At 41.0% G+C, this 14,937-nt stretch overlaps 1 protein-coding gene across 1 annotated transcript; it reads right to left on the minus strand.

The window, feature by feature from the left end:
• Positions 1-858: 858 nt before the first annotated feature.
• LOC102195205 (protein NLRC3-like) lies at positions 859-14,214 on the minus strand. Its single transcript, XM_005754838.2, has 7 exons — positions 14,197-14,214; positions 12,364-12,592; positions 10,432-12,241; positions 8,163-8,336; positions 5,225-5,398; positions 1,707-1,753; positions 859-1,558 (listed from the first exon to the last, which is right to left on the minus strand). The coding sequence occupies exons 1-7, from the start codon at positions 14,212-14,214 to the stop codon at positions 1,029-1,031; spliced, it is 2,982 nt and encodes a 993-aa protein (XP_005754895.1). The 3' UTR covers positions 859-1,028.
• Between the last annotated feature and the right edge of the window lie 723 nt (positions 14,215-14,937).

Below are 14,937 nucleotides of genomic sequence, written 5' to 3' on the forward strand. Positions count from 1 at the left end.
ATACTTCCTGTTTTCTGCACAAGACGTGCAGTCTACTCTGTGACTTTTGGCATACATTCTAACTCACAAGGGCGTTTTCCTACACTGGGCTCTATAAAACAATATAAACAGAAAATAAGCATTAAGAATATATATTTATATCGTGACAACACTAACATAGGACATTACAAAATAAGTATCTAATAGATATACAATCTGATATTAATACAACAAAAAATAAGCAGGTAATAATAATAATAATAATAATAATAAATTGAATTTGGAAGCACCTTTCAGAACACTCAAGGACACTGTACACAGCAGAATAATAATAGATAAGACACCTTTATTAGACCCACGAATGGGAAATTTCATGTAAAAGCAACATAAAAGTTTACACAATCAGAAAAACATAAGACATAAAACAAATTTAAAATAGCAGACTGGAAAGTTTATGTGGCATAAGCTATTTTGGACAAGGTAGTGAGTGAGAATACACTTGTATCATTAGCGCAGAGGCTACGACCTACTACTACTGCACTTCATTGAAGGTGTAGTAGTAGAGAAAACAATGTCACAGAACACACTATTATTCATTGCCGAATATACAAGGAACTGTCAGAAATTACAGCCATTGCTTTTCGATGAATCCCATTATCTCAAAGGTGTAGCCATGCTTTCCCACTATTCTCTGCACTTCCTACTTACAGTCAATCCAAACATCAAAATAAAAGCTCCACAAATTTCTGACATATAACAATGGAAATAGAATTTCCGTAGCTACTTATTTCTCTCATTAGAATGTAAAACATATTCAGGAAAGAACAACAAATCAAATAGCCATCAACTCCAGCAGATTCTTCACCAGGACCCTTTGTGATACAAACTACAGTCATACACAACATATACAATGGTATATGGGCATATTTACACATTTTTAAAAATCTCATATCTCACCGACATACTACAAAGTATTCTGACAGACATGTACAGTCTGAACTCTGTTCAACAGTCAGTGTTTCTCTAACAGGACACTCTTTACACTCCACTCAGCACAGACGCACTGAGGAATTATAATTTAACCAGAACCCAGGATAAAGAGGTTCAGTGAATGTGGTGTTGAAGGTGTGGAGGTGGATCAGAGTGTCAGAAGAGACTCTGTAGAAGGACAGAGTGCCAGCAGGACAGTCCACATACACTGCTACTCTGTTAGAGACAGAGGAGGAGGAGGGGGAGGGGGGGGATGCAAATTTCTTATTGTGACAGACATAAACAGGACCATCATTAGCACAGTGCAACCTCCAGGACTGATGATCGAGTCCAAATTCACAGTCATTACTCTCTCCTTTCCTTTTGATACTGTTGTAACTCACTGATATATAAACCCTTCCTCTCCACTCAACCTCCCAGTAACAGCGACCAGTCAGACCATTTCCACACAGCAGCTGATGAACATCAAATCTGTCTGGATGATCAGGATATGACTGAACCTCCTTCACATGTGTCACCTTCCTGTTGTTGTCAGACAGTTGGAGCTTTGTGTTCACTGTGTTTGTGTCGATTGTGAGTTGACAGGAATCTGATGGAGAGAACAAACACAATCCAGCTGCAGTTATTGATCCATCATCTGTTCATTGATTGACACTTTGATGATGACTCCTGACATGATGAAGATGGTTGAATGTGTGCTGCTTTGTTTTCATGAATCCCATTAAAAACACACTTACACTTCCTCAGACCTGGTGTCAACCATCGTTCTCCAGCAGGCTCCACCCTGAAAAGAGGAGGGGGGTCAGACCATGATCATATTTATCGTTTATTTGTATAGCACTTTAAGAAAACACCAGGCAGGACAAAATGCTGAACAACACAGATATAAAAAAAAACCTAGCAAAATGAAATATACAATAAAATTATTAATAATACAATAAACTTAATTAGGTGTCAGTTTCCTACAGAGTGAAAAACCAGGGACTAAAAACAGGTTTTCAATCTGGACTTAAAGACCTGCACTGATGACACTTGTCTAATATGGAGGAGTAGGTTATTCCAAAGCACCAGAGCAGAGAACACTCGGTCTCTTCTGCATTTCAGCTGAACAGAGAGAGCAAGGAAGAACATGTGGCTTCAGCAAATCAGATAAGTACACAGGGGCCAGACCATTTAAAGATAAAAAAAAAAACAGTAAAAGAGAAACTGGGTAGAGTCTGGAAAACCTCCTGTGTGGTCCCAGTGCCAAAGACTTCACGCTCCAAGGACCTCAACAGCTATAGAATGGTGGCTTTGACATCCTGCCTGATGAAGACCCTGGAGCGGCTGGTCCTGGCTCAGCTTCGGTGCCTGGTGAGCTCATCATTGGACCCACTTCAGTTTCCCTACCAGCCTGGCATTGGAGCCGATGATGCTGAACTCAGGGCTGCGTGTTGGACAGGGTCATCTGCAGTATGGGGACTCCACAGGGAACGGTTCTGTCTCTGTTACTCTTCACCATCTACACTGCAGACACAACTACTGTGTAAAAGGCGGCTGAGGGATATTATACCCCTTATGTCAAACAGAGTGATTTGTGGCCCCAATAAAAATTTAGGGCCCTAGGAAGTAATAAAGTAATAAAGGAAGTGACAAAAATATGATATTCATAAAAAGTATGATATTCATACAAAATATGCTAGTTCATAGCTCATTGCTTTTTCCCCTAAAAGAACTAATTGATTATTTAGAAAGTTTCTAATATATCAAATAGCATTATTTTATTTTTTTAAGCCAATAAAAAGTTTTTACTTTGCTGCTGGAGCGGGGGGGCCTCCCTACTGCTGCGGAGTCGGGGCGGTCTGCCTCTCCCCACCGCAGGTAAAAGGGTAACACCACCTGGGTCTGGGTGCAGTTCCCCCTCCAGGGGCAGGGGTACCTAGACCCGGTTTGTAGAGTACGCTTGGGGAGTGTGATCGTGTGTACAGCGTCTCTTTATGTCTGTCTCCACGTTGGTTGAGTGTGAAGTGCACATGAGAGCATGAGGGTGGGAATGGATGTTTGTGTTTGTGTGTGCCTGTCTGACCAGGAGAGTCCACTGAGTCCAAGGCATGCAATGGCACCAAAAGTTGCATACAAAAACAGCGGATGGAGCGGCACTCATAGGGAAAATGAGAAATCCAAGATTTCAGCTTGACAAGACGACCTCAACGGTTACCCCGTCTCCTGCATTGCTTCCGTAACTCTGGTGACAGTGGCAGGGAACGCTAGTACAGTGGTATCGCTTCCAGAAAGGAAGGCAAAAAGCCTTGGTTTTCATATCCAGGCCGGTCAGAGATCTGGATAGATAAACCTATTTCCAATAATGTTTGGTGATGATAATACAAAGTAGGACAGACATGTAGTGCAAAGTTAGCTAAAAATAATATAAAACAAAACAAATAAAGGAGAGTGATAGACAGCGTGCCGAACACATAGGCACCATCTTGCAAACATGACTAGTACAGTCTCTTTCAGGGGGCAGGGATAGCTCAGTAGGTAGAGCGGTTGCCCCATGATCGGAAGGTCAGGGGTTCGAATCCCCTGAATGGCTACCCTGAGGTACTCTTGAGCAAGGTACCATCCCCACACGCTGCTCCCCGGGCGCTGCACTGGTGGCTGCCCACTGCTTCACTGAGTGAATGGGTTAAATGCAGAGAAGAATTTCCCCACGGGGATCAATAAAAGTGTACATTATTATTTCAGCTTGCCCACATGGACATTACATGGCTCTCATACAGATACTTTTAGACACTGACAAAGGAGCAGCCCAACATTTTCACAAAAACACTTCAGTCCATACGTGGATCAAACTGCTAATGATTTGAACTGATCCTGGATCTGTCACTACACCACTGTATTGAATAAAATATGACTGATTCAAACCGTATTTTTCATTATCTTTATATTCCTCTTCTTCTTTATATTCCTAGCTGGAAAGGACCTGCCTTTTTTTTTCTCCCCTTAGTGTCAGTGTGCTTACTGTACATGACCTCTGACCTCTGAGTGCGCGCAGCGTTGTTTCCATGTGTTTTAAAGCCACCATTTACCTGAAACCTGTTCTGATTTAGTAGCGTATTTCTCCACATACACGGAGAGAAATCTATGCCTCTGTCACTATTTTGTAAACAAAAATAGTGAACAATATACGATAAAATTTCATGTTGAAACTATTAAGGGACCAGTGCATTTCTACAGTGCTAGAGATTATCTCCTTTAGCCAGTTCCCTGTATTTGATGTTTGGTTTAATGAATGGTGCACACCCTCCACCAGCAGCATCAAGCCTATCATTTATTATATCATAACTGCAGTGTATCTATGGAAAACTAAATCTAACCTCAGCTTAAGCCATGTTTCCTGTACACAGATTTCCTGTGAAAACTGCCTCTGCCAGTTTCTTCTGCTGAATCTATGATGTTTTCTACACTTTCTTCATCATCATCACTTTCCAGAAGAAACAAACACTTTCTGCACCTCGCTATTTCTCACACCTTGTACCAGCAGGTCGCAAGCCCTAGCTGCTTTCTTTGTCAGGACCTTCCAGAAACAGGCAAGGGAACTGGCCCAGACATATGCAAGCTGTCGGTCAGAATCCCTACCACTGTTCCTACACAAGTCTGAAGTTTAACCCCTTAGCAGTCCAATTAGTCCCCTAAACCATCCAATGTACCGTGGGCGGTACGTCCGACTGCTAACAGGTTAATTAGTTAATTAAATACATACAGTAAATACATTTCTGCAGGGCTGCTTGCCTTTAAATTGTACAGAAAACATCTCCCTATAAGTGTCAACTTCTACCACAGCTCTGATTATAAAATAAAGATTTTGGTTTCTTTTTATAAAGCTAGGCTTACAGTTTCCCCCGGTTCCAGTGTTTGTTTTAATCTAGGGTAAATATGTCCTCAGCCTCTGTATACAGAGATTTATCTAATTTGAACTGTTAACTATACTGAAATACCTACAATTTTTCCTGGAGAAGTTCTCCCTGCGGCATTAGCATGGTAAATAGTAAATGGCCTGTATTTGTATAGTGCTTTACTTTGTCCCAAAGGAACCCAAAGCGCTTTACACATTTAGTCATCCACCCATTCACACACACCTTCATACACTGGTGATGGAAAGCTATATTGTATGCCTTGTTGTCATGTCACATCTGCATGTAACAAACAGGAAGTGAGTGAACGACAAAGGATATGTTTTCAGCTCTTCCTCCTCTATCACACAATCTCTCCATACCTGAGAGTGTCCAGTCTCCAGCATGGATCCTTCAGCCCAGCCGACAGCAGCTCAATTCCTGAGACCCCTGGATGATTGTAGCTCAGGTCCAGCTCTCTCAGATGGGAGGGGTTGGAGCTCAGAGCTAAGGCCAGAGAAGTACAGCCTGCCTCTGTGATCAGACAGCCTGACAGACTGCAGACACACAAAACAACAACCCATCTATGAACAATGATTATCTGTTTGTCACACACAATAACATCTATCCATCCATGCATCTTCTTCAATCCAGGGCCGGGTCCCGGGGGCAGCAGCCTAAGCGGAGAAGCCGAGACCTCCCTCTCCCCAGCCACCTCCTCCATCTTATCTGGGGAAAACCAAGGCGTTCCCACTAAAGCCAAGAGTTATGATCTCCCCATGTGTCCTGGGTCATGCCTGCATGCCCCGGGTCATATAATCATGCCTCACCCAGGAGTGACCCAAGAGGCATCCTTGTCAGATGCTCGATCCACCTCAACTGGCTCCTTTCAATGTGGAGGAGCCGCGGCTCTACTCTGAGCCCCTCCCAGATTGCTGAACATCTCACCCTATCTCTAAGGGCCAGGGCCAGGGCCAGCCACCCTTCGGAGGAAGTCCATTTCTGCTGCTTGTATCCGCAATCTCGTTCATCTGTTCACTAGGCACAGCTTGTGCAGCAACCGCAACAATGCAGCCACAGCACCAATTTGTCTGTCAATCTCCCGCTCCCTTCTCCCGTCACTCGTGAACAAGACCTCAAAATATTTAAACTCCTCCCCTTAGGGCAGGAGCTCGTCCCTGAATCCAGAGTGGGCACTCCACCCTTTTTTGGCCAAGGACCATGGCATCAGATTTGGGTTGTGCTGATTCTCATTACCACTGCTGGTGGACCAATCTCCTACTACCAAGACTGTCATTTCCATCAATTCAATTTAATTTAACTTTATTTATACGTGACACTAGCACCCATCAGGCAATGTCTATGGGCAACTGACTGCACTCAAAAGGGGGCTGAATAATTACGCACACCCCACTTTTCAGTTATTTATTTGTAAAAGATGTTTGGAATCATGTATGATTTCCATTCCACTTCTCACATGTGCACCACTTTGTGTTGGCACAAAGTGGTGGAATTCACATGGAATTCCAATAAAATAGATTCATGTTTCTGGCTGTAATGTCACAAAATGTGGAAAAGTTCAAGGGGGCTGAATACCTTTGCAAGCCACTGTATATTTGAAAAGCTTAATGTCTTAAATCTTCAGCTTCAAGGCAGTGGCAAACACCAGGCAGACAAAATCAGTACATTCACTTGAAAACTTGAGAGGCACGGCTGGCAACTTTATGAAGAAAATGTTGATTCCTTTGAGAATGCTTTGAGAATCTGATCAACTTTGCCAAACCCAGTCAGTTGGGAGCTATCACAGAGATTCCATGCTTTAAAGAGCACATCTCTTGTCTGAGAGCATTTTTTTCAGCAATTCTTTCGAGATAACAGTGCTCAGATTGCCTTGGGGAGAGATCCATTTAATGCATGTGTACCTGCTGATTTTACTTGTGCTGAAGAAGACACGCTCTGCAGTCAAAAACAGGCTTACTGCAGCCTCTAAGAGTGAAAAGTATTAAGCTCTGTTCACAGGTTTCTGGATTTCTGATTTTATAAGACTAAGACTAAAATGTATTTTTGAATTTCTGGCGAAGTTCAAATTATGTTTGACTTGATGCTTTTTGAAAGATGCTGCAGACTAATGAAGCAGTCTAGTGACAAGAAGTCACAAATAGTTGCTTGAAATGAAAGTTGTTCGTCTAAAAAACTTGCTGAAAAATTCATTGTAAATTATTTTGCCGCCCAAATAAAATTCCAGCTAGGCTTTTCTGTCATGTTTTACTTTAGATGGTGTGTGAAAGTATTTCCTGCTATGTGAGAATGATGTAAAAAGTTTGAGAACCACTGGTGTAAGGTAACAACATACAATATTAGAAAGGCATCATATGGCATATAAAAGTATATGGATCACAGAGCCCAATAATAAAAATAACCTTTCCTTTGAAACTGCTGTCCAGGCTAATAAACTCATCTCAGAAATAACAAGGTCAATAGAAAACCTACCATTAACAAGTGGAACTGATAGAATTTCACCTGTAAGGGTACTAAGGTTACTTTTTATCAGGGTTAGCAAGGAAGACGCTTGGATGATTTTGAGGTAGTTAGCACTGGTGATCACCAGTGGTGAGTCTCCTAACCTATATGTGGCTCCAGAACCCTGTATTATCTACAGGGTAAGATGGCTTGCTTTTTGAAACCATGGCAGCTACTACTGTGATAATTTAATGAATTTCCAGCTCAGTGCCAGTGGAGCTTACCCAGCCATCCATTTCATTCTCTCAAGAAGAAGTGCATCTTTTTATTTTTGTAGTAGAATATTCTATTAAGCAAACTAATATATGAACTAACAGCTAATTAAACACCTTCAGAAAAGAAATAGAAACCAAGTAAGAAGATCTGGTGGATGTGAATGTTGTTGAAGAAAAGATAAAAATCTCATTTTGTGGAATTTACCTTTAAAATTAAGTAATGCAAATTAGAACAAATACTGAACCAGTCACTAATTACCAATAAGCTTCTTAATTGATTACTTGGATTAGGCTGTTTCTTCAACGTTTCCTCAGATTTTAGGTCTAAATATATAGATGAACCAAATAAGCTGTACATTTCAATATTGCCTAAAAATGTACTGTTTTTTTTTATATTTTCATCTTACGAGTATAAAACAAATTAGTGTTAGAAATTCAAAATGGTTCTAAATATTATGCATGCAGTTACTTTCATTTAAAAAAAAGAAACAAAAAGTATAAAAGAGGTCACTTAACAACTTTGTTAAGGTTAGATATTTGTGCAATATTATAAATCACAATTTAAATCATCATTTAAAATCCTGACCTGAGAATTTCGAGTTTACAGTGTGGGCTCTCGACTAAAGCAGAAAGAAGCTTGACTCCTGAATCCTGCAGGTCATTGTTACACAGGTCCAGCTCTCTCAGATTGCAGGACGGTGAGGTGAGAACTGCGGACAGAGCTTCACAGCTTCTCTTTGAGAGGTTACAGTAGGTCAGTCTAAGAGAAACAAAACAATAGTGAAAAATAGTGAAAACCTTCGAGCAGCTGCTCAGTTTATTATCCTTCTGAAATCTGTTTGAACTCCTTTAAGGTCATCCTACATAAAACACTTTTTTTTCCCTGATGGGTCACTTTAAGAATGCACAGCACTGAATAACATGATTTCTGGCTCCTGATTAGAAATGGAAACATATCATCATATCCATCTATTTTGGAGACCTATTCCAATCTGGGATATGACAGTGGACAGCAGAAACATTCACAGCATCCGAGATTCCAGCAACAAATTCAGATCAATCAATTTCAAAACCAGCAGGTTAAAAACAGTTTACTCCCTCTGACAGTGAAGAAAACATCTCCTCCCCCTCTCCCTAAAGCTGCGTACAGGCTGAAAGTGATTCACATGCCAAAGAAACTGTATGATTTGTGATGACTTCAATTAAATACATTCAAAATAACTTCTGGTGATGTTCAGCAAGTGATAAATCTTCAGGTAAGTGTCATAGTCCTGGGTCATTTTGACCCAGTATTCTTATTTTTCTCATGTTTTTCTATTTTGTTGTTTATTCATTCCATGCTTCCTATGTTGTTCACCTTGGTTTAATAGATTTTCCCTCATGTCAGCACCCCCTTTTGTCCCCCCTCCACGTATCTGTGAGTCACCATGCCTCGTTCCTCCTCCTCGTGTTGTATTCCATGTTTTCCCCAGCCTGTTATGTCTGTGCTCTCCCTGTGTTCCCTCTGTGTATTTATGTCCACGTCTCCCTCAGTTCTGTGTCACCTTCTCCCTCATAGCTGTGTGTGATTATCCGTGTCTCCTGGTGTGCATTATAATTCGTTTTTCCCAGATTAGTTTTGTATTGTTGTTTTTGTATTGTTGTATGAATAAAGCTGTGCTTTTGAGTTTACAGTAAGTTCTGTCCCCGTGAGTTTGTGTTTGGGTCCATTCCTGCCTGTCACACAGCCGAATTATGACAGTAAGCTACTGAAGAGACAACCAGCGAAATAAAAGAATATCATCAGTTGACATATGACCTGCTAGGAAATACAGCAGCTGGTCACCTAGTCAACAGGAACCTAGAATATCCCAGCTGACAGCTTCAAAGCAATCATCCAATCACCTCCAGTGAAAAATAGAAGACATTTCTGAGCTATTATGGAGACGTCTATATGTTTATGAACTAGATTTTACATGTTTCAGTATATATTTGCTTTGGATGAGGAAAATAAAGTTGCTATGATTAAATTCATAAATTAGATTCATAGATCTGAGAACCAAGGAAACAAGTATCTTTCAGTCCATTTTTTAATGTCCTGCTTCTTAGGAACTAAAAGAGGCCACTAAAACACGTGCAATATTACTGGAAAGGCCAGGATGTCCTCTATTCAGCAAAACAGGACTCGATGTGATTGCTGAAATAAGAAAAAAGTTACAGACTAAAATCAAATGTTGATTAAAGTGGACATAAATGAGTAGGCTGGATCTCAGGAGGCCATACAGTGACTGTATACATGTTGTAGCCATAATCGAATTACATCTTCAGCTGAAATTTTGTTGAGTTCAGAGGGAGATGAGTAGCACTGTTGATAGCCTTGGCTCAAAGGTTAAAACTTGGAGCTCTTCTGCCTGAAGATGGATGCCTTATCCTTGCACAGACTTTCTATAGGAGCTCTCGGTTCTCCAAACTTAAAAATATTAAATGCTACCTGCTGTGCCAAGGATACTCTCACAAAAATATCTTGTTTCATTTTCTAATGAACAAAAAAAGGATAGCATGGAATAGTCTGTTTGATAAGTTAGTGAAAATTGAAGTAGCAGTAAAAAGACAACACTATAGTAGAGTGAAGCATAAAAAGACTTCCACACACGAGGTTCAATCAGTCATTGCATCTGACACTGAGGGAGAGATACCATGTCAGCAATTAATTCTCTTGTGCTGTTTTAGTGCATAGGATGTGATTTTTTTGCTTGCAAAAATATTGCACTCTTGAAATATTAAACGATTGTCTGAAAAGGTGATGCAGGTTTGGATCAACAAGATATACTGTAAATTTAATATAAATATATATTTTTGTGTACATGTTTACTTACAGAGCTTTGTTGGAGGCTTTGACCACTGGCAGCAGCCTCAGAAGAGCCTCCTCTGAAGCAGAGTATTTCTTCAGGTCAAACACATCCAGATCTTTTTCTGATGACAGTAAGATGAAGACCAGAGCTGACCACTGAGCAGGAGACAGTTCATCTGTGGAAAGACTTCCTGAACTCAGGGACTGTTGGATCTCCACCACTAGAGAACAATCATTCAGTTCATTCAGACAGTGGAACAGACTGATGATTTTCTCTGCAGACAAATTCTCACTGAGCTTCTCCTTGATGTACTGGGCTGTTTCCTGATTGGTCTGCCAGCTACTTCCTGTCTGTGTCAGCAGGCCTCGTAAGAGAGTCTGATTGGTCTGCAGAGAAAGACCAAGGAGGAAGCGGAGGAACAAGTCCAGGTGTCCATTTGAACTCCGTAAGGCCTTGTCCACAGCACTCTGAAATAAAGTCAGCCACTCTAAAGAATTACTCCGCTTAAAAGTCTTGGAAGTCAATTGCTGTTCTTCCAGCAGATTGAGTCCAAAGTTGATGAAGGTCAGATGGACATGAAGAGCAGCCAGAAACTCCTGAACACTCAGATGGATGAAGCAGAACACCTTGTCCTGGTACAGTCCTCTCTCCTCTTTAAAGATCTGTGTGAACACTCCTGAGTACACCGAGGCTGTTCTGATATCGATGCCACACTCTGTCAGGTCTGATTCATAGAAGATCAGGTTTCCTTTCTGCAGCTGATCAAAGGCCAGTTTTCCCAGAGACTCAATCATCTTCCTGCTCTCTGGACTCCAGTGTGGATCTGTCTCAGCTCCTCCATCATACTTGACCTTCTTCACTTTGGCCTCAACCACCAGGAAGTGGATGTACATCTCAGTCAGGGTCTTGGGCAGCTGTCCTCCCTCTCTGGTTTTCAGCACATCCTCCAGAACTGTAGCAGTGATCCAGCAGAAGACTGGGATGTGACACATGATGTGAAGGTTTCGTGATGTCTTGATGTGGGAGATGATCCTGCTGGCCTGCTCCTCATTTCTGAATCTCTTCCTGAAGTACTCCTCCTTCTGTGGGTCAGTGAACCCTCTGACCTCTGTCACCATGTCAACACAGTTAGGAGGGATCTGATTGGCTGCTGCAGGTCGTGTGGTTATCCAGAGGCGAGCAGAGGGAAGCAGTTTCCCCCTGATGAGGTTTATCAGCAGCACATCCACTGAGGTGGACTTTCTAGGGTCAGTTAGGATTGTAGTTTTGTGGAAGTCCAGAGGAAGTCGACACTCATCCAGACCATCAAAGATGAACACAACCTGGAAGTCTTCAAAGCTGCAGATTTCTGCTTCTTTGGTTTCAGTAAAGAAGCGATGAACAAGTTCCACCAAGCTGAACTTTTCCTCTTTCAGCACATTCAGCTCTCTGAAAGTGAATGGAAATATGAACTGGATGTCCTGGTTGGCGTTGCCTTCAGCCCAGTCCAGGGTGTATTTCTGTGTTAAGACTGTTTTCCCAATGCCAGCCACTCCCTTTGTCAGCACTGTTCTGATTGGTTCATCTCTTCCAGGTGAGGCTTTAAAGATGTCTTCTTGTCTGATTCTTGTTTCTGGTCTGTCTGGTTTCCTGGATGCTGTTTCAATCTGTCTGACCTCATGTTCATCACTGACCTTTGCAGTCCCTCCCTCTGTGATGTAGAGCTCTGTGTAGATCTGATTCAGGAGGGTTGGGTTTCCTGCTTTAGCGATCCCCTCAAACACACACTGGAACTTCCTCTTCAGAGCAGATTTAAAGTCATGCTGACACCACTTCAAGTTCCCAGTGCAGGTTTCTGAGTGACACACACAAACACACAAAACGTCCAAGATTCATCACACGCACATATTTTGAATGTATTTATGTCTATTTCTTAAGACATTGTTGAATTTTTTATATTTAGAGAATAATTCTCACTTCTCAGCAAATGCTCAGCGAACTTATTTTGCTTCATTCTCTTCAGGAGGTCCACTGTAATCATCAAAAATGCTTCTCTGCTTCTCTTACTCTTCTCTTCATCCACACCTTTTAATACATCTTCATCCTCACATTGATCCTTAAAAGACTGTAGGTCATCTGGACTCAGGTTTGTCTGGATCTCCTTCAGCTCGTTCTTCACAAAAGTGATGATTTTGTCCTCCAGTATCTGGAGCAGAATATTTTATGAATGACCCAAAAGCTTTTCTCACACAGGAGAGAAAAGAAGAACATAGGAGGAGTTATGTTTCTGGGAATAACTTTAATTATGTAAAATATACATGATTCCTCAATTAAATTCCAGCACTGGCTCTCTAAAATCATATTTACCCTTACATAATATTAGTTTTCATTCCCCATAGCTAGCGCTATTGCTATTCTTGTACAAGCTCTGGTTATATTACATATGGATTATTATAATTTATCCTTTCTAGATTACCACACAAATATCTCCTTAGACTTCAGTTGGTGGAAAATTCAGCTTCTTGTGTCATTAATAGAACTCATTATTACAGCCCTTCAACCAATTCACTGGCTTCCTGTGAAATATCCCACTGATTTTAGATTCTGCTTCTTTCTTCAAAGTCTCCCCATAAAGTAAAATCTCTATAGCTGATCTTCTGCACATCACCTTCCTGTACTCCTCCTTATCTGCTTCTATTATTTTCCCATCTGCTCACATTACCCTCCAGTGTTTTCAGCCAAGTGTCCACTGGAACTTTATCACACACCACATTCACAAGATTAGTTCTCTCCCTATATTAAAATTAAGTAGGCCTAAAAACACATTTTTTTTAAGTTTTATGGTTCATTTTATACAGTATTCACTACAATACTACCTAATACTATGTAGTATAATGTAGGATGTTATCTTTCATGTCATGGGGAATGGAGTGAGCCATGTGGAGGAAATAAATGAGGATCCACGCGCAGGCACTCGCTGAGATGTGATTGTGGTTTATTGTAACATAAAGCACAAGGGGGGAAATGGCAAAACAGAGCTAAAACTAAACTATACTGGGACAAAACCAAACTACAAAACAGCAAAAATGAACATGAAGGAAGGTAGACGAAGGTACATAATGGTTGGCAGCAGGGAAAACACACAGTAGATACACAGACTGACCAGCAACTAGTACTTCTTCTTTCAGGTTTAATGGCAGCTTGCATCAAAAAATGTTGCATTACTGGCTTATAATCTTCCGTCACTCCTGAATCGTCAGATCCTCTTGCTAAGACCAGTATTCCTCAAAAAACGAAAAACCACCACTTTCCCTTCACCATGACTTTTTTTTTTTTTTGCCTTTTTTACCATGACTTAACTTATTAACCACTTGTTCAAACGGAATTTCCTTTCCATCACTCATTTCACCCCTCGTCACCCTCCTGTGACTTGTATGCTTCCTACAATTAAGAAGCACATGCTCAACCGTCTCCATAACATTGCACCCATCACACAACCCAGTCGGATGTTTCCCTATCCTAAAAAAAAGAGTACCTTTTAAAAAGCAATGGCCTGATCGTATTCTACTTATAATAACCTCCTCCAGTCTCTTTAATCCACTACTCCTCTTAGCTTCTGTTGTGTTTTGCACCCTATATAAATGTCTCCCTTTTGTTTCATTATCCCATGCCATTTACCTGAAGTTCTTACTTTCCATTCTAATTACTTTTCCCTTCAGATTTAGACAAGGGTACCTATACATCTATATCGACTCGTTTAACAGCTGCTTTGGCCAACCTATCTGCACTTTCATTACTCAAAATACCCACATGAGCAGGAGTCCACATTATTACTACATGTTTATTTTGGTCAGACAATCTATCGTGAGCAAAAAGAACATCATACAAAATCTGTTGATGGGTATTTGTGTTTCCTTGTTCAATACTTAATAATGCTGACAATGAATCACTACATATCAGTACTTTTGAGATGCTGCTTTCTTCCACCAATTCTAGAGGCAGCAGTATGGGATATAACTCAATTGCATATATATCCAGAAGATTTGATGTTCTTTTTGATATCTTGATATTTAACTCCGGAATTACTACTGCTACACTAATTGCTTCAGTCTTGGGATCTTTTGGCACATCTGTATACACCTGTAAAGAAAGAAAAAGTATTTGCTCTCCAAATCTGTTATAAACTTTTTGACAAATATCTGTGGTCACTTTCCTCTTCTTAGTATCCGTTAATGACCTGTCTATTTTAATGTATTTCAATGTCCATATAGGTCATAAAGGCCACAACACCGACTGAACTCTTTGTCATACACTTTAAAATTTCTCGGTCTGTCATCCCCAATCTGCCCAAAACTTGTCAGGGGTAGTGTCGTGGATGAGAGAAGGAGGACCCAAACGCTGGACTCACAGGCAGGTAGGTGAAGGTGGATGTTTATTGCCGAAGGAGTGAGCAAACAGTACAGAGGGAGGAAATGGCTGGCTGGCTGACTGAATGAATGAATGAATGAACGACTGGCTGACTGAACATACAGACGGAGGCACGACATCAAC

Source organism: Pundamilia nyererei, unplaced genomic scaffold (assembly GCF_000239375.1).
Source record: "Pundamilia nyererei isolate P.nyererei 1_Seehausen unplaced genomic scaffold, PunNye1.0 scaffold00680, whole genome shotgun sequence".
NCBI lineage: Eukaryota > Metazoa > Chordata > Actinopteri > Cichliformes > Cichlidae > Pundamilia > Pundamilia nyererei.